Here is a 25,309-nt window from a genome sequence, read left to right on the forward strand (position 1 = left end):
GTCTCTCTCCAGCTCTCTCGAAGGCCCTTTAGCCACTGGAAGAGGCTCTAATGTCTCCGCTTGCCTTCTCCAACCCAGGCTGAATACCCCCAGTTCTTCCATCCTTTGTACCGATGAATTAATGATTAACATGAAAGACCGAGGAGTGGATGCGGAAAACCACGGAGAGTTCAAGCGTTGCTCTGCAGAGGGTCTGTACTCCAGAGAGAAACACCCCCGAGGAGCCACCCACGCCAAAGAAGACTCCGTACCCCCGCGCCTGCTCCCCTCACGGCCGCGCCCGGCCCGCCCCTCACGGCGGCCGCGGGGTTTCCGCGGGGCCGCGGCAGGGGCTGCGCGCGCCCCGCCCGCGGCGGGAACGGGCCCGGCAGGTGCGTGAGGGGAGCCCGAGCGGCCGGGAATGGCCGGGAATGGCCGGGAATTACCGGGAATGGCGGGGCGGGCGGAGGCGGCAGCTCGCATTCCTGCGGCTCAGCCGCGGCCACGGCGCCGGCAGCGCCCGGACGGGCCCGGCCGGCCTTGCCCAGCACTGCCGGGCGCTCCCCCCGCTGCAGCCCCGCATTCAGCTCCAAATCTAGAGTGTCCTCAGCCGAAACGTAATTCTGCTTAGAACGCTTTTTGTTGTTGTTGTTGTTTGGTTTTCGTCATTGCTCGTTGTTGCCTTCTTTATTCTTTACAGAAGGATGAGTTAGGTTTCATCCCAAAAAAAGCTCAAGATGCCCAGTAGGGAGTAGAGGACTTGAATTGCAAGGAAATGAGATCCCCAGCATTTAGTAAGGTGAATAAAAGCATTCCTTTTGGCATATTTTTGCGTTATTAGGATTGCACGTGCTGTCAGAATGTCTGTGGAGAAACTGACTTGATAGTTATATTAACTCATGTCTGCAGTCTTTTTTCAATGCTTTTTTGTTTTTTTTTTTTCCCTGCTTCTCACACTGTTGTCCAGAAAACTATACATTATTAACTTGCTTCTGGTTACTAATAGGGTAGACTAGACAGGAAAGGCAGAGAGACATTGTTCATGCTGAGAACTCATTGAAGGATCTGCCTTAAAATGTCTGTTTAAGAGGTTATGGAACAAAAAAGACAGGAATAACAGGAGGAATAAGTTGCTAAACTGGCAGAAACAGGCAGGAATAAACTACCAAACCAGATGTAGCCCCCAAGGACAGTGTTGCTAGTGATGGTTTCAGCAGCAAACACGTCACTAATTTTTAAAGAGGGTTCTAGGGGAAATACAAGGACTGCAGGCCTGGAAGATTGACCACCAGCAAGTGAATTATAGAAAATGTAGCAAAATAGGATTATTGGAGAGCTGCATAAGTGTCATGGGGGGTGGGGGTGGGGGGGGGGGGGATCAATGTGGCTTAAAAGTCATGCCTTAAAAGTAATGCTGGAATTTTCTGCAGGTATAAATCTGCAGGTATAAATAAGCATGTTGGGGTCTGGCTCACAGTCTGTACTGTGATTTCAGGGCAGTTTTAAATAGGAGCCCTTTACCTGAGCAGCCCTGGACATAATAAGGGAGTTTCCCTGTCATAAATACAGTTGTTGCAGAGATAGCAAAGAGGATGTGAGTAAATGGGCAGCTCTCGTGGTGGCTGGAGGTCACCGTTGGGGTGCTGCAGGGATGCTTTGTAGATGACATGGAAAATCAGTGTTTCCAGCTGGCTTTGCCTTATTGAAGGTGGGAAAGAAGCCTGAAGGGGGTGAAGTTATTGGTGGGGAGCAGTGCAAATTCCCCACACAAAACTAGTGAGTTTTTGGAGCAGCAGTAACTAATTCTATGAAGTTTTCTTTCTTGGTCAGGTCTCCCTTTGGCTGGTGTTACAGAGGTTCAGGGAAGACTGAGCTTGGATCAGAAGGGTCCTGTCCAGAGACATGGAGGATGTGTGGAGGAGCACTGGATGTTTATTCTGTTCTTCCCCAGGCTCCTGCTCTTGACCTGGGCTGGAGAGCTGGATACAGGGAAGAGGTATCCTTTGGTCTGACCCAGCACTGACCTAGCATCTGTTCCCACTTAAAATTTGTACAACTGGGAATTGCTGTGAGGAATTGTCTCTCCAGAACTGGCAGTGTTTTATGTACTCTTTTTCATTATTCAGTCAGAAAAATTGATGTACCTGAGGAAGGTTTTGCAGGTATCTGGACCTGGGAGCCAAAAGTACATGCAAATTGCTGGTGGGATATATTTTTTCCCCCTTCCTTTCATGAAAACTCATTAAATACCTAAGGGAATGTCTGCAAATGCAGTCTTGTTAGAAGGATTAAAGAATCCTCTATAGACTCTGTTATGCCTTGAGTACAGGGTGTATGTGCTGCTGAGCTGAGTTTTGCACAGATTTGCAGTGTCTCTCCAGTTCTGGCTTTCAGGCTTCTGAACCACTTGCCTGAGATTAGCCCTGCAGTCCTGAACACTCCAGGCACTTGTGCTGATTCAGTTCTTGATCTTCTTTTTCTGACTTCCATATTCTTTTTTTGTATATTTTTACCAGATGTGTTTAACAAGTTGTAGTTAATTTGGTTACAGCAAGATTAGTAAAAAGTGATTAAACCCATGGCTCATTATTTGAGGCCCAGGAGTAGGATTTGTTTATTATACAAGCAGGAAAATCTAGATAGAAATGAAGAGCTGCAGAGTTTGTATGTATACTTACAGAAGAAGTTGAGCCTCTTGCTTCCCCAAATGCACAGGGCTTGGATCTGTGGTATGTGTTGCCTTCTACAGTGTGATTTTTCTTGGGCAAGAAGAAGAGATTTGTATTTTCAGGCAACATCCTTTCCAGAAAGTATAGATAGGCTTTGAGGCACAGAGCTTTGTATTTCAGATCTTTCTAAGAACAAGCAGAGAGACAGGGCGTAGAATGTGGGGTTTTTTCTGGGTTTCTAAGCTGGTGTTGCAGCCCCTCATTCTGCACTCTTGTTTCTGTACTGACCCATTTCTCCAAGCTACAAGGCAGTTTCCTGCTGCTATTCCTATTGAAGACGCTGAAATTTGTCAAGCATCAGCCCATAGCAGTGAAGTTACAAGTGCCCTGAGGCTGCTGCTGTAATGTGTCAATAACAGCACTTGCAGCTCTTAGGAATGATTTAATTGGAAGTGCAGTAGGTGCCAGGCAGCTCAGATCCTGTTGCTGATGTCGCATTCCATAAGAGCACAAATTACCAAATGATTTAATGCCCAGCGAGTCAGCCATGTTTGCAGCATGGCTTTATGTGTGGCTGATGAGCTGGAAGTTCCAGTTAATACTGTCACAGGAGTCTGGAGTGTTGTCTTCAGTGGGAAGTACTGCCTTGACCGAGTGTTTCAGGGTCTGAAATGCTGAGGTGTTCCTCCTCTGGCCCACCCTCCTGCAGCTCTTTCTCCTAGACAGGACTCATTTGCCCAGGCCACCAGACAGTTCTGTCTGGGGCAGGCTGGTGAGTTCTGACAAAGTCTTTAAGAATTCCCACCATCTAAAAGCCACAGTTCAGAGTAGAGTACCTGGCATGGAGCTGGTGGTTCTATGGCAAGTCTCTAACACCACTGAATTATTGCAATAAAGAATTAGGTGTTGAGAAAAAAAATAAAACCATCCAACCCTCTCTGCCAGTCATGCAATGGGATTTGATTTTTTTTTTCCTACCTATTTTTATATGTTTGTGTCTGGATTCTTTTGAAGTGAAACACATTACTGTTGGGGAATTGGCACTGGTGATTCAGATTGTAGCAATGCTGAATTTCACTGTAGTGGAAATAAACTGTTGCTGGTGGGACTTCATTGTGAGAACCATCTGACCAAGATAAAGATTGGTTTTGATATTGAAAGTTTTTGTAGTAATTTTTAAATGCTGATGATCTGGTGAAAAAATGAGTGCCAACAACTAATTACTGATGTATATACTTGCTTGCAGGTTCAGCTATAGAATTCTTTCTCCATTTCTAAATTTGTATGATGTTGGACCCTTTCATCTACATGGGGCCCAATTTAGAATTGGTGTCTTTGCATTCTCTTGCAAAAGTCCGTTTTTTGAGGCTGAAACTTTACAAATTTAGTGCACATGGGGGCATTTTAAGAGTTTGATTTCAGCTTTCTGTATATTCAGTATAGGAAGAGTGTATTCCCCACTGAATAACAAAGGCTTAAAAGTATCTCCAGCACTGCCCATCTGGGAGATGGGCTTTTTCTGGAGCAACAGAAAACTGCAAATTATTCTGGAGTTTGATCTAATGGTGCACTCTTGCTATCACATTTCCATCAGATCTCCAGGATCTCTTGGACTGTTTGAAAGCACTTTATCCAGTGCATGAATGCTTGTACCTGTTCAGCAGGTGTAAGGACTGCAGCACTGAAACGAAACACCAGTTTTTGGAGCTCACATGGAAAGTGGTGACAAACCAGGAGAACAACTGCCCATGATGTAGCTGCCTCATGTCCATGCTGTTGGCTGGAACAATAGGTTGGATCTTTCTGGTAAGTTGAATCATTTTGGGGAGATTCTAACACAGGCACTTCTACAGCACAATAAACAAGTTTGTGACTGTGAATAGGGCACCTCTAAATTTCCTGTGGAGGTTTAGATTCTGATCCAGTTACATTACCTTTGAAAATGATTGATACACAGCTTCTGTGGGCTTTCTGAGGCAGCACAATTTTTGAAGTGCCTGTTTTCTGTTTTTTCTTTCTACTTAAAAGATTTTGCTAGCTTTAGGTAAAAAGTACAGAGCGCTGGTTCATCTTTGCTTTTACTTTCTGAATTTTCTAACCTAACAGCAAACTTATTTTCAATGTTTAGTGAAGCAGAGTTGCTTTTATCTGTAGCCCTTAAAAGATGAATACTCAAACTGCTGTTTTCTGTTTGCTCATCAGTAGAGCCCAATATTTGCCCAGCCTGGTGCAAACACAGCTAAATCTGTCACCTGCTGCTGCAGTTTGTATAGGTTGTCCATGTAGTCGTAGCTTTCAGATTCATTGCTGTGCAGAGATATGTAAAAACAGAAGTTTGTGGAAATTAGTTGCTTTTAAATAAGCTTTATAATCCTAATGATACTTATATCCATTTTCTAGAACTATGCCCAGAAAAAGAAAGCTGTTGGCTCAATTAAGTGCTCTTCAAAACACCAGCAGCTTCCCTCAGATCAATGCCGTGGAGCAGCTGAACACTACACCTGGAGCAGATCCTTCTCCAAAAAGCAGCAAATATTTTGTGATGGAGAAAAAAAATTCTCCTCAGCTGCAAGAAGATTTTTTCAACCAGCCCTGTGTTAGTCTGGCCAAGTCCTTTCTGGGACAGGTAAGACAGAAGCACTGAGATTCTTGTACTGGATTAAGTGCTAGCTAATAACTTAGTGTAAAAGGATGAAATTCATTTTTTGCCATTTGACTCCCGGGCTTGGCTATTTTAGGAATATAGCTCTCATTCCTTCTCTTGCTAAGTGCAGTGGAATTTAAAGACCAGTAGCCGAATCTATTGTAGATTAAGTCAGACGAGTAATTTTTCAGATTGTCTGACACATATTTAATTGGGATTTTTTTGGTGGAGTTTTCCTTCCTTTTTTCTATTTACTAAAATGTACTTATCTGCTTGTGGCTTGAAGACTTTTTCAGGCCCATTATCTTCCTTTCAGCAATTGCTTTACTTGTTTCTTCTTTAGCCCAGTGGAAAGCAATGCTCTGCAGTCAGCAACATCTTCTTTGCCTCCATTTTACTGTCTTGCTATGCTAAGGATTGTATAGTCCCACTTAAACTCTCTTCACTCCAAATATTGCTATTCCTATCTTTTGTTTCTGAGTTTCCAAGTCATTGCCTGCTCATGCAAGGACTTCTCCCTTGGGCTATTGCATAAACTTTAAGGAGTCTTTGGACCTTGCTGAAAGCCTTTGGAAATCAGAGTGGTGGAGATTGACTCTTCTGCTTAGTGAGTGCTTCAGAAAACTCTCTGGCTGTTTCCAGGAGAGGGAGTTCCCTTAGTGTTTCCTCTATAAAAAGTTCCAGTCTAGGACCTTCTAAACTCAACTGCAAAATGTGTGTTCAGTTTCACTGCTATGCTCTTATCTTCTCTGAGTCTTTTTTATACCTTTATTGTCTGCAGGGTGAGCAGACTCTCTGGGTTCTCATGGCTTTAGATAACTTCAGGAATTTGTTCCACAAACTGTTGGTTTTGGCCTGTTTTGCTGCATCCAGCCTTTTTTTATTTTCTAAGGATATCTTGCTTGCTAGTGACGCCTTTGCTCTGCCTTTCAGCCCTGCTGGGTTTCTTTCTGGTCTGCCTTCACCTCTTTGTGATACTCCACATGTGTTGCTATCTTTGCAGACATCCTGCTAGAGGCTTGCCTTTCAGGCCTTAACCTTTGGCTGCCTCTGAAGTTCTTCCCAACAAGTTCCCTCACTTTACGTAGTTTCCTCTTTCTGCTGCTAGGCAGGACTCTGGTAGATTATTTTTGGACTTTAATGCTTGTTAAAAAAAACCACTGAACTCTATCCTTCATGGTCATGATACTGAGTTGTTTTTCAGGAGTAAGTCTTTGGAAAAGACTGTGTGTTTTGCTCCAGATCTGAGAACTGAGTCTTTTCTCATGATGTTCCTGGTTCCTTGCTCTGCACAGCATTTGATGGTGTCTAAGCAGACATTGCACATGTTCTGGTCTACCTGAGGATGCCTGAAGTCTCCCATTACTGATACATTTTTGTTGTCTTGATGGCTCCATCGCCCTCATGCATTCAGTTACTCTGGGCAGATGATTTTTGAGTCTTAATTCTGTATTTTTCCTGTTTAGGCCTTGTATTCCAAACCACGTGATTTCTAACCTAATTTTACATTTTCTTTAAAGTATAACCCCCAGTCTCCCATGACCCAGCCTATTCTCTCATAAAGGTAATTTAGTGTTTCCTTCATTACTGTCATTCTGCCAGATTTTGGAGGCATCTGGTATATTAATCTTGCTTACCTTCATGATACCTGAGTTCTTGGAAACAAAAAAGATACATGAGTGAATGGCCTTTCAGAGGGAACTGCCATAACATCAAGGTACATCCTCAGTGAGAAAAATAACCTTTATGAAATGGCTTACTATGTTGGGAATTACCACCATTTTAAATTTTTTATTAAACAAGAGTATTTGGTGTGTCTGAAGACAGGGAAATGCCTGGATGCATTTAAACTCATAACCTTACTGTTGCATTTCATCATGTTGAGGGAGCAATGTGACCACATGGGTCTGGTTTTGGGCTGTTCCCAGGCACTTGCTGAACACCAGTGCTTTTTTTTTTTTTTTCCATAAACCCTAATAAACAGATTATTTTCAACAATTTGACAAGTGTTGTAGGGAAATTGGTGTACTGGAGCTGCAGCTTTGGAAACCAGCTCCTGGAGCATCCGTTATGGATCAGATCAATATCTGCATTAGCAACCCAGCAACAAACATCTGCTAGGAATTAAGCTTTGTTTTCTGAAGGTCATTTTTGAGCAGCTGCATAATTGAAATGTTTTAATTAAACTGATTGCTGGTGTCCAAACGAGACTGTGCTGCAGTATTTCATACACATTAAGTAAAGCACAAAGTTTAGAAATCAGGTCAAACCACAAATTCCTTTGTACAAAGTTTAGAGGTTTTTTATTTTTAAAAAGAATCTTTTGTCTGTCATGTTTTGCTTCCCCTGCATCTGCTTTGTTTTATTTAAGGAGGTACCAGCAGCAAGAACACACTGTAATAACAAAGATCTGTTGCTGTCTGCCTGAAGGCAATTCCCATTTCTCCTGCACTGCCCTTCTCTGTGATGCAGAAAATACTGAAATAGCATTGATGCCCTCTCTGTGATTTGGGATTGGGACTTCTTTGAAACGTCTTTAGGGAAGGAAACTGTCTAATCATAGCAGTTATTTAATTGTGCCACTGTCATATTTCTTCTGATCTAAAGATACTACATTCATGATGCTTCAAGGTTGATATTAGCAGTGATTTTTGCCTTAAACCTGATGGATTGGAGTGGAGAATACAGAAAATAACCACAAAAGCAACTCCATGGGCTTTAGCATGTGTAGGATCATAAATTGGTTCTTTTTCATACTGCCTCATCTACACACTTTGTGGCATTTGTGGGGTGAGTGACAGGTGGGAGCTCCTTGTACTGGGCTGAAAAGTTGCTGTTAGCTTATAGACTGCAAACTGGAGAGAATTTAATACCATCAGGTCCTTTCTTTCCAACTTCTCTGTTTCCACAGCTCTTGCCGTGGTTATTTTGTACTGAGGGCTGGTAACTGATGCACTCTGACCTCTCTTTCAGATTTTAGTTCGCAAACTTCCTGATGGCAGAGAGCTCTGGGGCAGGATTGTTGAAACAGAAGCTTATCTGGGTGGGGAAGATGAAGCTTCCCACTCGAAAGGTGGGAAGCAAACACAACGGAACGCAGCAATGTTCATGAAACCAGGAACTCTGTACGTGTATCAGATCTACGGGATTTATTTCTGCATGAATGTTTCCAGCCAAGGTAAGCTGAGGCTGAAAGAGATGCAATGCCAGCAGGATGGGGCTGACATTTCAAGCTACAGTGGTGCTGCAACTCACTTGTGAGCTTTCTGTGGGCTCCCTGATGTCAGTGACTTGCTGTCACCATCTTCCATTGGAACCTGGGCTTTGCCACTGTGGTCAGGATGTACCTGTGGGCAGTCAGCACAGCAGGCAGGGCCCATCTCTAGCTGCCCAGTTTGTCCCAGCTGGGAGCTGTTTGGGCACACAAACATTGAGAAATGAGGGAGAATCTGGATAGGATGGAGCTTTCAGTTTTGATGACCTGGGTTGCTGCCTCAGTCATATGATACAGTGAACCTTGTTCCTCAAAAGTGGTGATGTAGAGAAAAAGTCAGAGTCATTAGCAACAGCCTAAATCTTGGTGTCTGTTGCCATGGCAGGAAACTCCTCTGTCTCCTACCTTTATCTTCAGAGGCTGAATGAAATGTTGGAGAAAACAAAAAGCCTGAGATGTCCTAAGCTTAAGCAAAGAGTCAGTAGGAGCATTTTAGCTGTCTAGCTGTATCTAAAAGCCAAAATAAATTCACCCAAATTAAAATACTCAGACTGTTACAGAATCTTCCATCTTCTTTTATTATTCTCAAGAAAAATTAATCAAGCTCTAATTAAATTATTCTGTAATTTACTGAAATTGTCCTTCCACATTTCAAGACAATTAACAAGCATTACTGAAATTTCCTTCTTTTTCCTGTCCTGTAAGAATGACAGTATTTGCCTTGCAATGAATCTCTTGTTTAATTAAGACACCTTGAAATGGCAGCATTTCCTAGGTAACTACTCACTCTGTTAGAAAAAAAATCTCAAACCAAATTTACTTTCACTATTTCAATGATAAAGGTTAAAACGCTTGTGTATTCCTAAGTGGAAAGCAAATGGAACTGTGGCCATTAATGCTCAGGTTTTGGCCTTTGGACAGAAGCCAAGCAGAAAAACAGTGCCACGTTATAGTGTGGAGGAAGAGCCTGGCTTTCCAACTGAGGGTCTGGAGTCTGGTGGATGAACACATGTGAAGTTCATTACATTGGCTCTGCCAAATCTGTTCAGATTATGAAAGCACATGGTTCATTTGTCAGGATGGGATTCTTGGTGATTAATATATTAAGAATAATACTTTTTATTTAAAAAAAATATGTTCAGCCTTTGAATTTTAGAAAGATTTTTTTAAAATACACACTTTGGGAAATTTTTCCTTATATACCTATATTTAGTTTTGTAGCAAAGCAGTTGAAGGGCTCCCTGTGGTGATGGAATTCATTGGATTTTTTGTTACAAACTCCCTCCCCTGTGTCATCCTGTCACATGTGAGTGACACCGGGCAGAGCTGTCACTGCCAGCTTTGTCAGAGCTCTGCAGTCAGTACCATGCACCCCTGATGCAGCTACACAAACTGGAGCTGCCCCTTCTGTACTTGCCCACGTGCAGAAGTGTTGAAAGAAAGAATGTGGGGAGGAATCACACCCAAGATGTTTTTCTCCAGTTAAAGGGAGAAGGAGTTGTTTATTGTGCTGTGGTTTAGTCTGAGGGAAGGATTGAGGGATTCATCTTCATGGTGGCACGTGGGGAGAAGGTAAAAGCATTCATTCTCTGGATATGGGATAGATCTTCAAAACTTTGTTTTTACTCTGGCTGTGAAAAAACACAAAGAAACCCTGGCAAAAAAAACAAAAACATCCTTGTGGCATAGCTTGGTCCTTCTTCATAGCACGCTCTGAAGGCAAACAGCTCCAAGAGATGCAGTAGCAGTAGAGCTCTGACTCTTTAGGGATCACTTGTTTTGATACACAGCCTTACAGCCTCTGACTCCAGGTGGAATAAACCTTCTCTCTTTATTGCTGAGGTTCAGGCTCCAGTATCACTCAGGGATGAGAAGAGTGTGTCACCCAAAGGCCTGTGTTGATAAAACTATAATGAGATGAGGGGGGCTCCAGTTTCTTTGTCAGTGAGGAAGGGGAAATCTTCATGTGTACATCACTGAGATAAAGCTACATCACGGGGAATTTTACTGTGAGAGGTCCTCCCATCACTGAGTGAAATACTGCAGCTGCCTGAAGCCACAGCCAGCATTACTACCTTTGGAGAAATCGTGGGTGGTAGAGGAGAGCTTGTAGAAAACATATAGCCAAAGTCTTTCACTGTGCATGAATCCTACAGTACATCCTGAGCTGTGCAATGATCTCAGTACTAAGAGCATTCCTAGAGTTAAGAAAAATGTGGGGCTTCCCTTGCCTCAGGAAGAGGATAAATGCCAGTGATGCCTCTCTTTGACTTAGCTGTGATCTGTTTCTCAGGAATTTGCCAAGGTCTGTGTTTTGCTGCCAGATCTGAAAGAATAGCTTGTAAAATCAAGAGCCTGGTGATGCTCAGCCCAGGATCACATTGCAGGGACTTCTCCCTAACTTTCAACTCCTAGAATAGGATTTTGAAGGAAGTATTGGGGAGCACTGAGTCAGGTGGGTGAATGGAGGATAAAATTCTCTCCAGTGACCAAGAGCTGTTTTGGGGAAGGAGCGGGAAGCTGCTCTCTGGGGGTGTGGGACTCCACTGTCATGTTATGATTTCTAGCTGCTCAGGGAGAGAATTGGCCTCTGCAGTGTTGTTAGATCCCAGCTTTTAGCCCTGAATGCTGCTCATTACATGGAGTGAGTTTTAACAGGAGAGATAAATACTCAGCATCCCCAGCTGGCTCTGCTGCTGCTGGTGTGTGCACATTGGGCAGATGCTGAACTCAGGTGACCTGTGAGAGTGAAATGCTGCAGGCTGGGAGGAAGCCAGGATGAAACACTCTGGAGTTGATTCAGCCACTCTTTGGGAATTAAAATTAAATTTCTAACGTGGAAGTTTGCTCAGGAGGACCCAGAGGTGTGAGGGGAAGAAGGCAGTAGCTCATCATGGTATCTGTGCACTCTTGTCCTGCCTGCTGTCTCCACCTCTTCCCAAGGCTACTCTCTGGGTAGAGTGGGGTGTATGTTACCCACAGCTAGAAAGAGCCTGGAGACTTCCAGCTGGAAATGCAGAAAGAGCAGCCAGAGACAGAAATTCCCAGTACTGCCTGGCTGGGCTCTGTGCTGCTCTGGGAGCACCTGCAGTTTTCCAAGTGCTTGTTTCTGTTCATGTGAATTCCCAAGGACTCGGTTCAATTCAAGTGTGACCAGTTTCCACTTGCAGTTGAGATGGGTGAATGCAAGCAGTGTAATGAGAGATTGCTCAGAATCCTGTAGTTGTTCCTGGCAAGGGAGGCAGCAACATGATGGGAAGGATGTTTCTTTGTGCATTGATAAAAAGCAGAATTAGGACATGGAACATGTTCTTAAAAATCTGAAATGACCTTTGAGCTCTAAATCACTGTTAGGCCAGGGAAGCGGCTTTTGGCTGCCAGATTAGCATCAATCCCCCTCCTTGGAGAAGGGAGTGCCTGGGAACAGATTGCTGACAGCTGTTGGAATTCGGGCTGTTGACTTCACCAAGCTGTAGTCAGGGCAGCAGGGGTTCCAAGATGGTTCAGGGCAGCAGGCACACCTCAGCCAGGAACCAGGACCTCCCTGGGAGTCCACAGGGGTAATTTAGTGTGGGATTTGTACAAAATATGAGAGGGATTCTATTTTAGGAAATCACAGGTCCTTAGGGATCTGCCAGTGCCTACAAAAAAAGCCTTTGCCAGGCATGAGTGTGGCTCCAGATGTTGGAGGCTGGAGAGGGACTCTGGGGAGCAGCAGTGTGCAGATGCTGGTGGGAGGAAAGCTGTGGGTGGCCAGCACAGGGGGAGCTGTGTGGGGCTGCACACAGGCCCTGTGCCAGGGCTCTCCTCACCCACTCAGGGGCAGGAGGAGACCTGGGCCCCTGCTGACCACTGGAAAACACCAGGGAAACGTTTCTGTCCCACTTAGGCTGGAGATCCTTGTCTGACAGGGAATGTCTGCTCAGAGCTGCATCTTTGCTTCGCTGTCACCTGGCTGCAACAGCTGGGAGAGAAGGAGGCCTAAGGCTTCTGACAGGGTGGCAAATCACATCAGAGAAAAGAGTTTGTCAGTTTTGTTCAGTTTTTGTCATAGAAGGGTCTCCTGTGCTAAGTGCTACTCCCAGGGCTGTGCATCCCAAGCCAGACTGTGCAGGCCTGTCCTGCCCCAGGTCCCTGCCCTGGGAGAGCTTCCCTGGCACACGTGTGCAGTCACCCTCTGCTGGAGCTGTGCAGTGACCCAAGGCCATGCTCATCCCAGCTGTTACACCCCCAGAGGGAGTTGGGATCGGTACCAGCCCAGGCCCCCCTCAGCACTGTGTGCTCCCAGTGCCTGCAGCTCCTTGCCAGGTTTCTCTTTGTCCCGCCTCACTCTGCAAGCTGCCTCTTTCTGCTGGCAGCATCCAGGCTCATTGCTCCTCACCTTTGTTAGCTGGAGTTCTTGTAATCAGAGTTTATTAGAAATGCACTGGGTTTGGGAGCAGAGCTTTGGATGCCTCTGCCAAAACTGAACCAGATGTATATTTATTTCTGAACATTGTGCTGACATAAGAAAAAGCTCTTGCCCTCTGGCAAGCCTTGGAGCAGCAGCCAGACTTAGCAACATCAGGTGGAGCTGGGAAGAGCAAGTCAGCACTGCAGAATGAAGGGCACAGAGCTACAGGACACTGGAGAGTTGGAGGAGGGAAGGGAGCACAGGACAGGCCCCATGGTTGGATGCACCAGGTCACTCCCTGTTCCATCAGGCTGAGCCACAGGCTCAGAGCTGAAGTGCTGCTGGCACTGGGCTGAAAGGTGAGACATTCCGAAAAAACAGCCCTATACTAACACCCAGCTCCTGTTCTGCACAGGAGAAGGGGCTGCAGTGCTGCTGCGTTCCTTGGAACCTCTGCAGGGCTTGGATGCCATGAGGGAGCTGCGCAGGGCCTCCAGGAAAGCGCCCAGCAGGCTGCTCAAGGACTGGCAGCTCTGCAATGGGCCCTCCAAGCTCTGCCAGGCTTTTGGCATCGACAAGGCTTTTGACCAAAGGGACCTGACTCAGGATGCTGCCATCTGGATGGTGCCCGGACAGGACCCGCCGGGGGAGCAGGACGTGGTGGCCACCACCAGGATTGGCATCGGCAACAGGGGGGAGTGGGCACAGAAACCACTCAGGTTTTATTTACGAGGAAACAGATTTGTGAGTGTTGTAGACAAGAAAACAGAGAGAGAGATGGCAGCAAGGGGACACTCACCTGGCAGCTGACAAGTCTTGCAAGTGTCCTGGGGACCAGGACTTGAGCTGTGCTCTGTACAATGGCCTCAAGCTGCATCACGGCAGATAGAGGGGCTTGGGGGGTTTTTAACAATAAATGTACTTTGTCACAATGAATGGGGTAAAGTGGAGCTTTATTTGCAGGAGACTGGCATGGGCCTCCCAGCCAGAACTGAGGCTGGTTTTGGACACTTTGGACACTGATGGCCACTTTCTCCCTTGCCAACAGATCCAGGCTTAATTAGAGTGGGTGAGAGGAGAAGGGTCACAGCTCTGGGCTGCCCCCATCACTTCAGCCCTCCGCAGAGGCTTGGTTGCTGCAGGGAAATAGTTAAAAGTTCGGTGGCAGCAGAGCAGACTGAAAGGATGGGAGCTGGGAGAGAAGGATGCAGAGAGGATCTTACTGTTGTCTGCAGCTACCTCAGGGGAGGGGATAGAGAAGACAGAGCCAGGCTGCTGTCAGACAGGATGAGAGGCAACAGGCCACCAGCTGGAAAACAGGAAGTTCTCATTAGCTCTATGGAAAAAAATTTCCCCGTGAGGGTGGTCAAACACTGGAACGGGGGCCCAGAGAAGCTGTGGGCCATTCACACCTCCACAGACAGGTCCTGAGTGACCTGAGCTAACACCTTCCTCTGAGCAGAGCCCCCTTCCAACCTCTGCCTATCTCTAATGTCCAGCTTGGAGAACAAGAATGGGTTCTGTTCATTTTCCCAGTTGCTTTTGAAACCAGTTCAGAACTTAGCAGTGTGTGAACCCCCACGCAGAGAAAGCACTGGTGCAGCAGCCTGGCTTGAAGTGCAGAGAGAAAAGACCTCCAGGATTCAGGGCAGGACCTGCAGGACTGCAGCCACAGTGGGACACACCCCCCACCTCAAGGTTCACATACAGTAAAAAAGATGAAGTTTTTCAATACTCTTGTCCCCATCCCATGAAAGAATTTGGTTTAGCCCCTTTTGGGCAGCCTTTTTTCTGATGGCAGTAGTTCACCTTTATGCTCAGGTGCTGGGGCTGATTTAGACAGGGCCTACAGTGATGTTGATCTGGTTTTTAGATCAGATATGGTTTTTTGCTCTTCTATACCATCCCTGTTGCAGCTGCAGGGCCAGAGTCGCTGAAGGGATCCCGAGGAAGCTCCCCCAGTGGAAGGTGTCAGCTAAAGCTCCCAGCTGGTGTGGGCAGGTGAACTGCTCCTGAGGGCCTGCAGCTCTGGGAAAAGCTCCAGCCTCACACAGGCAGGGGTGAGCTGTCCCCAGATCCTGCTGTCCCCAGGCCCTGGCACGTCCCAGGGCTCTTAGCTCTTGTTCTGGTCCTGGCATGGCTGGAGCACTCCAGAGCAGGAAATGCAGCCCTGTATCTCACTTTCCTGCTGGACAGCTTTAACCCAGGCCAGGATCCCTGTCTGGTTCCCTGCAGCCACAGCCATGCCTGTGGGAAGGGGACTGGAGGGACAAAACAAGCCCTGGGGGACAGGCCTGAGTGCCCACTGCCTTCAGCACCAGCCTCTGGGTGGAACATAACCCTGAACTTGTAGGTTAGCCAGCACCTTTCAGTCCTGCTCAACAACCAAGGTCCCATCCCCAGGCACAAACTGGGCAACGTGGAAACCCAGGAGCACAGAGGCTGCTTGGTGACAGCCCTGATCCAAGAGACACTTGGGAATAAGGATATTGGGGTAAGGAAGGAACGAGCTGTGACACAGTGACTGAGTCATTCATTCATTATTTCATGTTTACTTGTGACACTTTGCCTTCCCACTTCTGTCCTCGCTGCTGTGAGACCAAACAGAATTCCTGGGTCCCAGAGTCATTTCCCTAGGAGCCAGGCCAGCTCCCCTGTGCCCTGGAACAAGGCCATGCATGCTGTGCCATGGGGACAGGCTCCCATGGCTGAGTGTCCCAGCAGCCACGCTGGAGAGCACAGGAAGCACTCCCAGGGCACCAGTGTCCCCCAAAGTTCTGCCAGCAGCACCACAGCAGAACCCTCCTGTCCCACTCTGAGGATCCCTGGGGAGCAGCAGGGCCGGGAAGGGCTGTGAACGTGGCAGGGCAGGAATCCAGGCTGAGCAGGCACGTGCTGTCCTGCAGCAGCCCCTGGAGCCTCGGGGAGCAGCTGGGACATCGAGGCCCGGACAGGGACAACCTGCTGTGTGTCACATGGCCAGAAGGAGCTGAAACCACCTCCTGCAGATCTTAGGCTGCCTTCAGACTCTCAGCATGGAGAGCGTGGCAGGCTCCTCCCTCCTGTGCCAGCAGAGTCACTTCAGGAGCGACTGGAAGACGGAGATGACGGGGTCCTCGTGGCTGGTGACCACCAGCACGCTGCGGAACTTGTCGAACAGCATCAGCAGCTGCGAGCGCCGCATGTTCTCGTTGTACATGATCTCCTCCAAGTGGTGCCGGCCTCGGAAGTAGTGCAGCAGCCTGCAGGGAGCAGAGCAAGGAGCACGTGGGCCAAAAGCAGCTCAGACTCACACTGCCACCCCCAAGGTCTCCTCTCCCATGGCATGCCAATCACGAGGTTGTTTGGGTTATGTCCCCCATTTGTATGAAAAGGGAATTAAATCACGCCTAGAACAGAAAACCCCTGGAAAAGGATGGGACTTGGCTGTGGGGCTTTGCCAAGGTTCTCCTTGGATCAAGAGGTTTCCCAGTCTGGGGTATTTCCCAAGACTGTCAATTTTCAACTTAAGTTATATTTCCAGAAAGTGAACAAGCACAAGTGCCAGTGAGCCTTGAGAAGTCAGGACATGGCAGATTTTAGCTATGCTCTCTTAGCTAAGCCTGCAACTACCCTTTGTCACAGCTCTGCATCAGGGGCCTGGGTACCTGCACTGCCTTTAGAATTAAGAGCAATTTTCCCTCACAGCAGCCCAAGGGACTTTGTACACGTCCTGCACTCAGGGTTTGGGCAGCTTTGGTTGGGTGCAGTAGTTACAACAGGAAGATGGAAATTTTAGTGGTAGGCACCACAAAGAAGCTGTGGGAGTTACAAATCCCCTGAAGCCCAAGTTCAAACCATGCTGGCTTCTTAATTTCCCTATTCTCTTTAACAAAGACAGCAGAGATGCCCCTTTGCTAGTCACCAACATGCTACAGCCATCAGAAAACTTTGGCCCTGCAGTCAGTCACAGCAGGGTCCACGACAAACAGCAGAAGTCCCCAGTGGCTGAGGGCCCCTCCCCAGAGTTCCCTCTGAGCCATAACACCAAGGCATCCCCCCCAGCACAAAGCCTGAGTTTGCTGCTCAGTCTCTTGTCTCGACACCCTCCGAAATGTCACAGCCGTGCTGTGACTCAAATCTCCCCACCCCAAAGGCCAGAGTCCCTTCCCAGCTCCACAGCCAGCTGTGCCTCCACATGTGTTCCACATCACACTCTGCTCCAGCAGCCTTTGCTCATGTTCCATTACCCATCTGCAGCTTCATGCCAACTGACTGTGAAAAGAGTGGAGATGACATGATCTGTTTTCCAATCCATTCAATGCCCCCATGCAAGAACAGCCCTTAAAATACACCCCATACCACAGGAGCACTCCAGCCTGTTTTGGAGGATGGAGAGGCTCTTGCTTTCCCTGCAGGACCAACACCTGCCTGGCTGCCTCCTGCTGCTCAGGCTGGGCACTCCTGTCACCCGCCACCCTCACAGGTGACTGGAAAGGAGTCACCATGCAACAAGTGTCCCTCCATCCCATGCCCCACTGCAGAGTTTTCACTTCTTGCCCATTGCCACGTGTGTTTCTCTGCTTCCCAACTTGCCACATCCCTACTCTACCCCACGAGCTGCCTGTGGCTCAGAGCAGGATCCTCCCTGGCAGCCTGGGGCTGGGCAGCCCCAGCTTGCTGCCAGCTCCCTCCTGCTGCTCCTCTGCCAGCTTTCCAGCTGGCACCAGTATGGAGAAGGTAATGCTGCCTCCTCTGCACCTGCAGCACAAACAAACAAGACAAGCTCCAGTCTTTCCTGTATCTGGGCTGTGCATCTGCCTTTTGCACTCTCTCCCACTGTATTGAACATGAGGTTCTCTGGCCACCTCCCCTGGGCCAGTGGCAACTGTGCACTGAGAAGTGGTCACTCACAGGGACAGTGTCAGTTCTTAGGTGTGTCAAAGCCAGGCTGTTCCCACAGGTGTGAACAGAAACATTTGTATTTTACAACTCATCTCACAGTTCACAAAGTCAGTCTGGGGATCCCCTCCCCTATGCCAGGCTCTTGTGCCCATGTGCTCATACCCTGGCTCAGCTCTCTGCCATGCAAATGGTACAACCTGGCTTTCCAGAACAGCACAGACTGAGCAGTTTGCCAATAAATAAATCCATCTTATATTCACAAAGAGTCTGGATTTGTAACTGGTCAAGACTAAATACTTTCCATTCCAATAAAAGGTAGAGAGACTATTAAAGAATATCACAAAAATGCCAGCTGGAAGACACCCCCAAAGTCTAGCCCAGCATCCTGCCCCAGCAGGAGTATTGCTAATGCTGTGGAGCTTTTTCAAACCCTTCCAAGATGGAGATCCCTCCACATGCTTGGCCAGTCTGTCCTGGGCTGCACCACGCTCCCAAGGAGGAGGTTTTCCCAAAAGTCCAACCAGAATCTACAAGGCTGTCCTTGGGGCTCACAGCTCCAGAGGAGGGGGACACTCACTCCTTCACCTCTTTGGGCAATGAACATTTATGGGACACAATCAGAGATGGCACTTCTTGGAGCACTGGCACCGTGTTTGAGTCCCTCTGAAGCTGCTCAGGTGTGGCTGCTGACAGATGTGCACACCCAGATGCAGTGGTGGAAGATCATTGCTTTCCATTGCTCATCACTGTTTTCCCCTCCACAAGTTGCAAGAGCTGCCCCTCTAACAGCACTGGAGTGTTCCTACACACTAAAAGGAAAATAATTCTCCCAGACTAGCAATTCAAATAGAATTAGCTTGTTTCTGGCCAAGCAGATGTCCCTGCCACAGCACTGCTTGAAACCAGAGCAGAAGTGTCCCCAGCTCAGTGCTGCCAATGAGCATTCCTCAGTGGAGGGAAGGATCTCACCTCCCAATCTCAGAGCAAGACAAGTAAGCCCTGAAAGCAACTCCACACCCGTGGCCTGGGAGAGAAGCCATCAGTGAAGCCTCCAGCTTCTTCAGGCTTCAAAAGCACTTAATGTGCAGTGAGGAAGGTTTAGTGTACATGAATGAGGATCTAGCTCAAAACAAAATTGTCTCCTTCTCAAGCTTCCTTCTGGACGGACAAGCCAACCCTCCTGTAATTGCATCTTAGGAAAGAACTTGGATTTAAATGCCCATTCAATGTTAGGAGGGTTAATGCTGGAGCCAAGCTTTAGTAATTCCTTACTTCCCTTTAAGGCTTCTGCCTTCAAACACGAGCAGAGCACAGCCCTGGACAGGCACCAGCACTCTGCTGCCTGTGTAACAAGGGACAGGCACTCAGAGGCACCAGCACAGGAAAATGTGCCAGGCTGAGCTTTACTGCTGTGCTGGAAATAGCCCATCCCTCTGTGTGCACACACAGCATCCTGGGAAGGGCAGACAGCACAGGATATTTGGGGCACCAGTTGTGCATTCACAGCACTTTGCTCTGGAGGCAGCTGGGGGAGCAGAGCTGTTGGCCAGGGCTGGAGCAATACCTGCATGAGGGTAATGAGGGATATCACCTCCTTCAGGCAGCTTCACCATGGCTTCTCTCATTGAGAGCAACAGATTTACTCATTCATCTCTGATGGTTATGACACAGAAAGAGGGAAAATACACCTACAAGTTGTGGTGTATAAAACCAGCAGCAACCAAGAGGGTCTGGCATGAATATCCCTACATGTGCACTGCAGCATCTGCCCACAGGACCCATCTGTTTATTGTTTATTTACTGTTTAATCTGTTTGTTCCTCACTGCTGCCTCAGAGCACTCTGCACTTGTCAATTCAATCTGTAGTAGACTGGAAATTCTGACCTGGTAAGGCCTGGGGATTTGCAGAAGAACCTGGGGCAGGAGCAAACTGCACAATAAACATCACTCAGCTGGTTTCACAAAGAAATCAGAGTCATTTCTTGCATCTGCAATTCCAAAGCTTCCAAATGGCTTTTTTACCCAGCTCAGGGTATGAAGGGGAGCAATCACGACATCCTTTCCTCCCACTAGGATAACAAAGAATCTGCATTGCCACTGAACTGGTCCGAAGAGTCCCCTACACATTCTATCTTAAGATATTAAATATGATTTTGTTGTTACTTTCCTTCCTCTGTGGTTTTGTAATGACTTAGCTGGTGATAAAGAAAAAAACACTTCAGAGTTCTCAAGTTGCCAATGTTGCCTCCCAGTCAGAGCATATTCTCTGAAGAGTTGCAGAAGATGAAGGAGACAAATACTTCAGAGAGCAGTAACTACCTACAAGTTTTGAGAGCTCTGTCAAAGTCCCTCAGCCGTACTCTGCCACAGACAAGGAAAGCATCTTCCTGCTATTACAATTTCCCTGGGCTACCTGCCTGTATCCATCCTAGGGTAAAAACCAGGTTTTCAGGGTATTACCAACTGAATCCAAAATATGGAATGGCTGCAGTCCTTGCCTCAGGTGGTTTTCTGCTCCACAAGTATGAAAATCAGTGGAAGCTGCATTCCAGTGATGCCCCTGAGTTTTGAAATCCTTTGGAAGAAAAAGTATTTCCCCTGCTCTCTGCTTCCCAGTCATTCTGCTTCTACCACGTGCAGAGCCACACAGTGCCTGTTTTTGTTGAGTGCAAATGTGTAACAACAAAGTGTGTGCTCCTGATCACACATCCTAATGCCTTGAGCTTAACTAAGCTAAGCAGTGAGCTCTCATCACTGCCAAGCACACCTTGGGACACTCTGTAAAAGTATTCAGGCTAGCTCTGTGTCTCATGTTTCCATGGAGTTTACAAACCATAAAATTCAGGAGAGCTGGCTTGGAAATACCAATGCACACAAAATGGCAGCATCAGCATCATTGGGTCTCTGCCTTGCCTGCTTAGATGGGTTTTTTAGGCTGTGCAGTTTTGTGTCTGCCATGTGTGGACAAGGAAAACTGGCAGGACAGTGAAGTCCACCCATACGCCCTGATGCTCCTTCACACACCCACGACTCTTTGTTACCAAGTGTTCTTGTGCCACAAATATAAGTTTGTATTACAGAGGAAATACAGGAGCAAACCCAAAATAATTTCTCTTTCAAATCCCCAGGCCAACAGGATTTTCTCAGTCTCCAGAGCAATCCTTCCATAATGCAGGGAGGATAAGAACCAGTGATTGCATCCTGCACTGCTCACCTTGCAAACATGCGGAGATCCTCTGGATTCTGGGCAGCTGGGACGTTCAGGATGGCTTCCCGCTCGTGTTCCAACAGGCTTGCCAGGAGATTCTCTGTCATCCTCTTATTTAGGGGTGAGTCCCCACCAGGTATCAGCTCAGCACTGGAATTATCCATGCTGGGGCTTGTCAGAGTCATGTCATCACTACTGGCTATCAGGACAAGAGAGAGACACACATATACACTAAATTTTTGTATTCTTCACCATAAGGATGCAAAGTTTATCAATTCAGGCTGTTTCTGTGCAGCCTTTCCAACTAATCCCTCTTCTCTGGAGAGCAAAGAAAGTGGTTCTCCAAGTGCTCCATGAATCTGCAATTAGTCATATGACAACACAGCGATTTTCTCAATGGGAAATTCAAATGTTTCAACCGAGTCATCAATTTGTGTGGAAAACTGTACTTCTGGAGACCATAAACAGTCCATAAAAAACATCTGAAAAGAGAATTCCCAGACAGCTGTGTTGGAATACCATGAAATGGTAACACGAAAAGCCTAACAGCACAGAAGGTGGGAGCAGGCAGAGAGGCCAAGAAGCAATATCCTCTTGTGAGGGAGCCAGAAAAAGCAGATCACAGACTCATCTGACTCACATTCCAAGATCTCTGCCCTAATTCATGACTCCTGTAAAGCTCAAAGTTGTACACAGGATCTCTCCCCATATCCAAGCCCAGCAGTGTTCTGAGAAAGCTGCTCAGAACAGCCCAGGCAGGAAAGTTTGGTGATTTCAGCATTATATCTGACTCATCCTCTTGAAAGAATGCTTTCCTGGAATCACCCTGAAGAACAGCACTGGGGGGATTAAAGAAATCAGAGGACACAAACAGAAATCAATCATGTGTGAGAACAAAGCCAGCTCTGTCTCCCCTCAGGTGGCTCTAATGGCTCTACAGCCCACAGAAAACAATGCTGCTTGAACAAATTATCACATTTTCTTTCTGTCCTGAAAACCAAAATCTGCCAGAGTAACACAGGGGATACGTCTGAGTGCAGCAAGGGAGGACAAAGTTACTTTTAAAAACAAAGTACTTCTCATAAAAATCTTTTACAGATGAGAATTTGGCAACTTACAAAGCATTACTTCTTCCTAAAAAGAAGTCTAATAGCCCCTAGGACTTTCACCAGTGCCCAGCTCTGAATTTAGGAAAGGCTGGACCTAATTAGCAAGCACTGCAGCAAGAGATGTCTCATTACCAAGGCCTGCTGACCCTTGGCAGCACTGAGGGAAGCTCTAGAAGTGAGATGGAGTCTGAACAGCAGAGAAAAGTGTGCTCATACTTGGAGAGCCAAAGCTGAGAGCGTTGGGGGTGCTCAGACTTCGTCCCCCAACCCTGGCAGTGAAGGGCATGTCCTCGTCCGGGGCTCGCAGCTCCTCCTCCTTCGGGGGCACCATCAGGCACACGTAGGTGTGGAGCTGGATCAGGAGCCGGTGCTGCAGCATCCAGATCACCATCTGGATCAGCTGGGTCTGCAGGGGAGAAACCAGGGCTTAAACAGCTGGGAAATGAGATACCAGAGGAAAACAGCACACAGGGTACACTTGGTGAGTGATGAGTCACATGGAAAATGCTTCTAGCCCCACACAAGTGTTCATCTCTTTTCCAATCACAAAAAGGTGACCAGACACAAAACTTCATCACACCCAGAGCCTCTGTGGGTGCTCAGGCTGCACTGGAGCCTTTCATGATCCACATCTTTATGCAACACTGACCAGCACAGCCTGAAGGAACCTGCCCTGCCCCTGCCTCAGCTCCAGACCAGTTTGCTGGTCTCTACACAGGGGCCACCAAAATAAATCACAGAAGGGTTAATCCCACATGGTCAGACTGAAGTGCAGGCTGCTCTAGAGAGCCAGAGAGAGGGCAGGGTGATGGGGCAGAGCTGAAGCAACCAGGGGATGTGGCCAGGAGCCCTTGGGTGTCAGATGGGAAACTGCTGATTAGCCATGGGCGAGCCTCTGGAGATCAGAGCCTGACAGGGCTGGGCAATACAGAAGCAGCACCAGCAGCAGCACAAGCCCTGGCAGGGGCCAGCAGCCTGAGCTGCCAAGGAGTCCCCTGTCCATGCAGAGTCACCATCCCTCATTTCACCTCCCTCTGCTTCATAGGGCCAAGCGAATAAAGGCACCTGGGTTTTCAGGCAAGCAAGAGACTCAAAAGCAATGAGATGTATCAAACATTGCCCAACACCTGCTGGACACCTGCACCACGGGCAGAGCGAGGGACAAGTGCTCGTAGGATCTGTTTTTAGAAATCTGGGAGGAGCCCTCAAAATGCATCATTGTGTCTTGATTTCTGCATAAAAAGCCTTTTCATATCACTGCAGGCAACTCTTGTAGCAAAGGGCTCAGAACACAACCACCAACAAGGCTGCTTGGGGATTTCATAGCAACCACCACTGTTTTGGTGAGACAAACACATGCAGCATGAGCTCAGGCTCAGAAGGAAGCTCACTCTGCTGCATTAATCATCAGGGGAACCCGCCAAATCACAATAAAAGCCCCAAACCAAGTTCATCAGCCCACATAATTTTCCTTTTTCCATAAATCTGGTAGTTCTCAGTTCCTCCTCTGCTATCAAATCACAAAAGAAACCTCTCTGTTTGCAGACAGACCCACACCCAGTCTTTTCAGCAATTACCACTTCTGGGGGCTCAGTGGATTTTAATCTTAAAACTTTTTATCTGGGATTGCCTCCAAACATCTATTTTCTGGAAAAGCCATAATTCATTTTACATGTTTAACAGAAAATCTACAGAAGAGGAAGGTTGGCAAAAGACACCAAAGACATAATGCTTTGCTAACATCTGAAGCCAGCTTGGAATAGCAAGGTTTACTCTAGCAATTATGTTGCTGAAATCCTTCCTTCCAGATGCAGGCCTGGATGGAAAGATGGCTCATTTATTTTACTTAAATTTCCAACCTGTTGGCACGCAGCAACGTCTGATTAGCAAATGAAAGAAGTCTGCACGTTTCAGAGCACAAAACAACCCTGCAAAAATCCAAGGAGACAGAAGACAGGCTCTGCCAGACCTACAGAAGCAGTGGGTAGGACCTCACCCAGACCAGCCTCCCCTGGGCACTCTGGTGGTTCCATGAATTACAAAAATAGCCAATTTCCTTTGTTGCAGCTCCATGTGCATGGACGGTGCACATGCACCATCATCTCCACACCCTTGTGGAAATACCTAGAAAGCCACCCTGAGCCAGCAGCTATGGCCAGTGGCACAAGAAGCCAGGCAGCAGTGGTGTTACAGCTTTACAGCCACAACCTCGTGCAAGCAACCCCTGCCAAACACCTTGGTGCCATCTCTGGGTGGGAGAGCTGGAGATCTGGGACTACCTTGAGAACTAGAGGAAACTCTTCTTCCATCCTGAAGTAAACTTGAACAATCATCCCTAGACCAGAGCCTGATGATCCTTGACATTTTTCTGTACTAGCCAATCTTCAGCAGGAATTTGGTACCTCTCAAAAGCCATTTCTAGAAGAAGCCCAGGTGCTGCAGCAACCCGCACTGGCCCCTGTCCTTGTGATGAGCTTTGTGCCACCACTGCAAGTGCCTCACACCATTCCCACTTCCTCCAGGTTTTGACCCATTTCTTACCAAAGGCAGAAGTGTTTTCCCAGATGAGCTTTGCTAACACATTCTGCTGCCTGAGCTTCTGGACACCAACGCTGCATTTCCATCCATTCTCCATCTGCTCCCCCCAAGCTCCCACGGAGCTCACCCAGGGCTGCAGGAGCAGAGGCTTCCCTGCACCATCTGTGCTGTGCTGGCTGGAAATGCTGCTCTTCCCCAGAGCTGCAGGGCTCTCCTTATGCCTGCTCCCAGGGCTCTTCATTAGAGCTGGGCTCCTTGCTGAAGCCACATGGGCTGGGAGCAGCTTTCCAGGCAGGATATACTCCATCCCAGGACTGCTTGCCTCAGTCATGCTCTGGCACAGCAGGAATTCAGAGCCAGCCTTTTTTGGCTGAAACACCAGGACTGTGATGGAAATATAAAGTGAAACATTTTCTGTTGCTTAATTTAACTACCAATTAAATCAAAATTTTATTCATGTTCCTTTCATCCTTCCTGTCTGCCCGTGCTGTCTCTCTCCAGCCTGCTCAGAGGGGGTCCTGTCTGCTGCAGCAGCCACATCTGGCTTGTTCCTGCTGGCACAGAGCAGCCCAGGGCCATCCCCAGAGCAGTGCCAGGGTGTTGTCATGCAAGGCACTGGTACAGTGCCCTGCTCTGTGCTCACTGGCACAAGCAGAGATGATCCAGCATTC

General features: G+C 47.6%; 2 protein-coding genes across 34 annotated transcripts in view; one reads left to right on the plus strand and one right to left on the minus strand.

Annotated features, from left to right (window-relative positions):
* Positions 1–322: 322 nt before the first annotated feature.
* On the plus strand, positions 323–13,835 carry MPG (N-methylpurine DNA glycosylase). Of its 13 annotated transcripts, none has more exons than XM_085592426.1 (7): positions 323–371; positions 680–778; positions 1,810–1,975; positions 4,243–4,454; positions 5,049–5,274; positions 8,266–8,470; positions 13,315–13,835. In XM_085592426.1, the coding sequence occupies exons 5-7, from the start codon at positions 5,053–5,055 to the stop codon at positions 13,707–13,709; spliced, it is 822 nt and encodes a 273-aa protein (XP_085448552.1). In that variant the 5' UTR covers positions 323–371; positions 680–778; positions 1,810–1,975; positions 4,243–4,454; positions 5,049–5,052; the 3' UTR covers positions 13,710–13,835. The 13 variants fall into 13 exon arrangements, with proteins under 13 accessions (XP_085448552.1, XP_031362043.3, XP_077642940.2 ...); XM_031506183.3 differs by having other exon boundaries at positions 4,310–4,454; XM_077786814.2 differs by having other exon boundaries at positions 4,313–4,454.
* A 1,589-nt stretch (positions 13,836–15,424) lies between these two features.
* NPRL3 (NPR3 like, GATOR1 complex subunit) overlaps positions 15,425–25,309 on the minus strand; it is a 41,392-nt gene continuing 31,507 nt past the window's right edge. For 20 of the 21 annotated variants that reach the window (XM_085592405.1, XM_085592404.1, XM_077786813.2 and 17 more), the window contains 3 exons: positions 22,317–22,506; positions 20,998–21,190; positions 15,425–16,141 (listed from right to left, as the gene is read on the minus strand). In XM_085592405.1, coding sequence (XP_085448531.1) covers positions 15,976–16,141; positions 20,998–21,190; positions 22,317–22,506 — 549 coding nt within the window. In that variant the 3' untranslated portion in view covers positions 15,425–15,975. Of the gene's footprint in view, positions 16,142–20,997; positions 21,191–22,316; positions 22,507–24,820; positions 25,023–25,309 lie in introns of those variants that run through there. The other variant, XM_085592422.1, reaches the window with a different exon arrangement.

This window comes from Lonchura striata, chromosome 14 (genome assembly GCF_050655825.1).
Source record: "Lonchura striata isolate lonStrDom1 chromosome 14, ASM5065582v1, whole genome shotgun sequence".
NCBI classification, from domain to species: Eukaryota; Metazoa; Chordata; class Aves; order Passeriformes; family Estrildidae; genus Lonchura; species Lonchura striata.

Excerpts from the sequence above, each read along its gene's own strand:
- MPG (XM_077786815.2), top strand. The coding sequence starts at position 5,053 with ATGCCCAGAAAAAGAAAGCTGTTGGCTCAATTAAGTGCTCTTCAAAAC. Across the intron at positions 5,275-8,265 it reads CCAAGTCCTTTCTGGGACAG|ATTTTAGTTCGCAAACTTCC; the intron begins GTAAGACAGAAG and ends CCTCTCTTTCAG. Across the intron at positions 8,471-13,314 it reads CATGAATGTTTCCAGCCAAG|GAGAAGGGGCTGCAGTGCTG; the intron begins GTAAGCTGAGGC and ends TGTTCTGCACAG.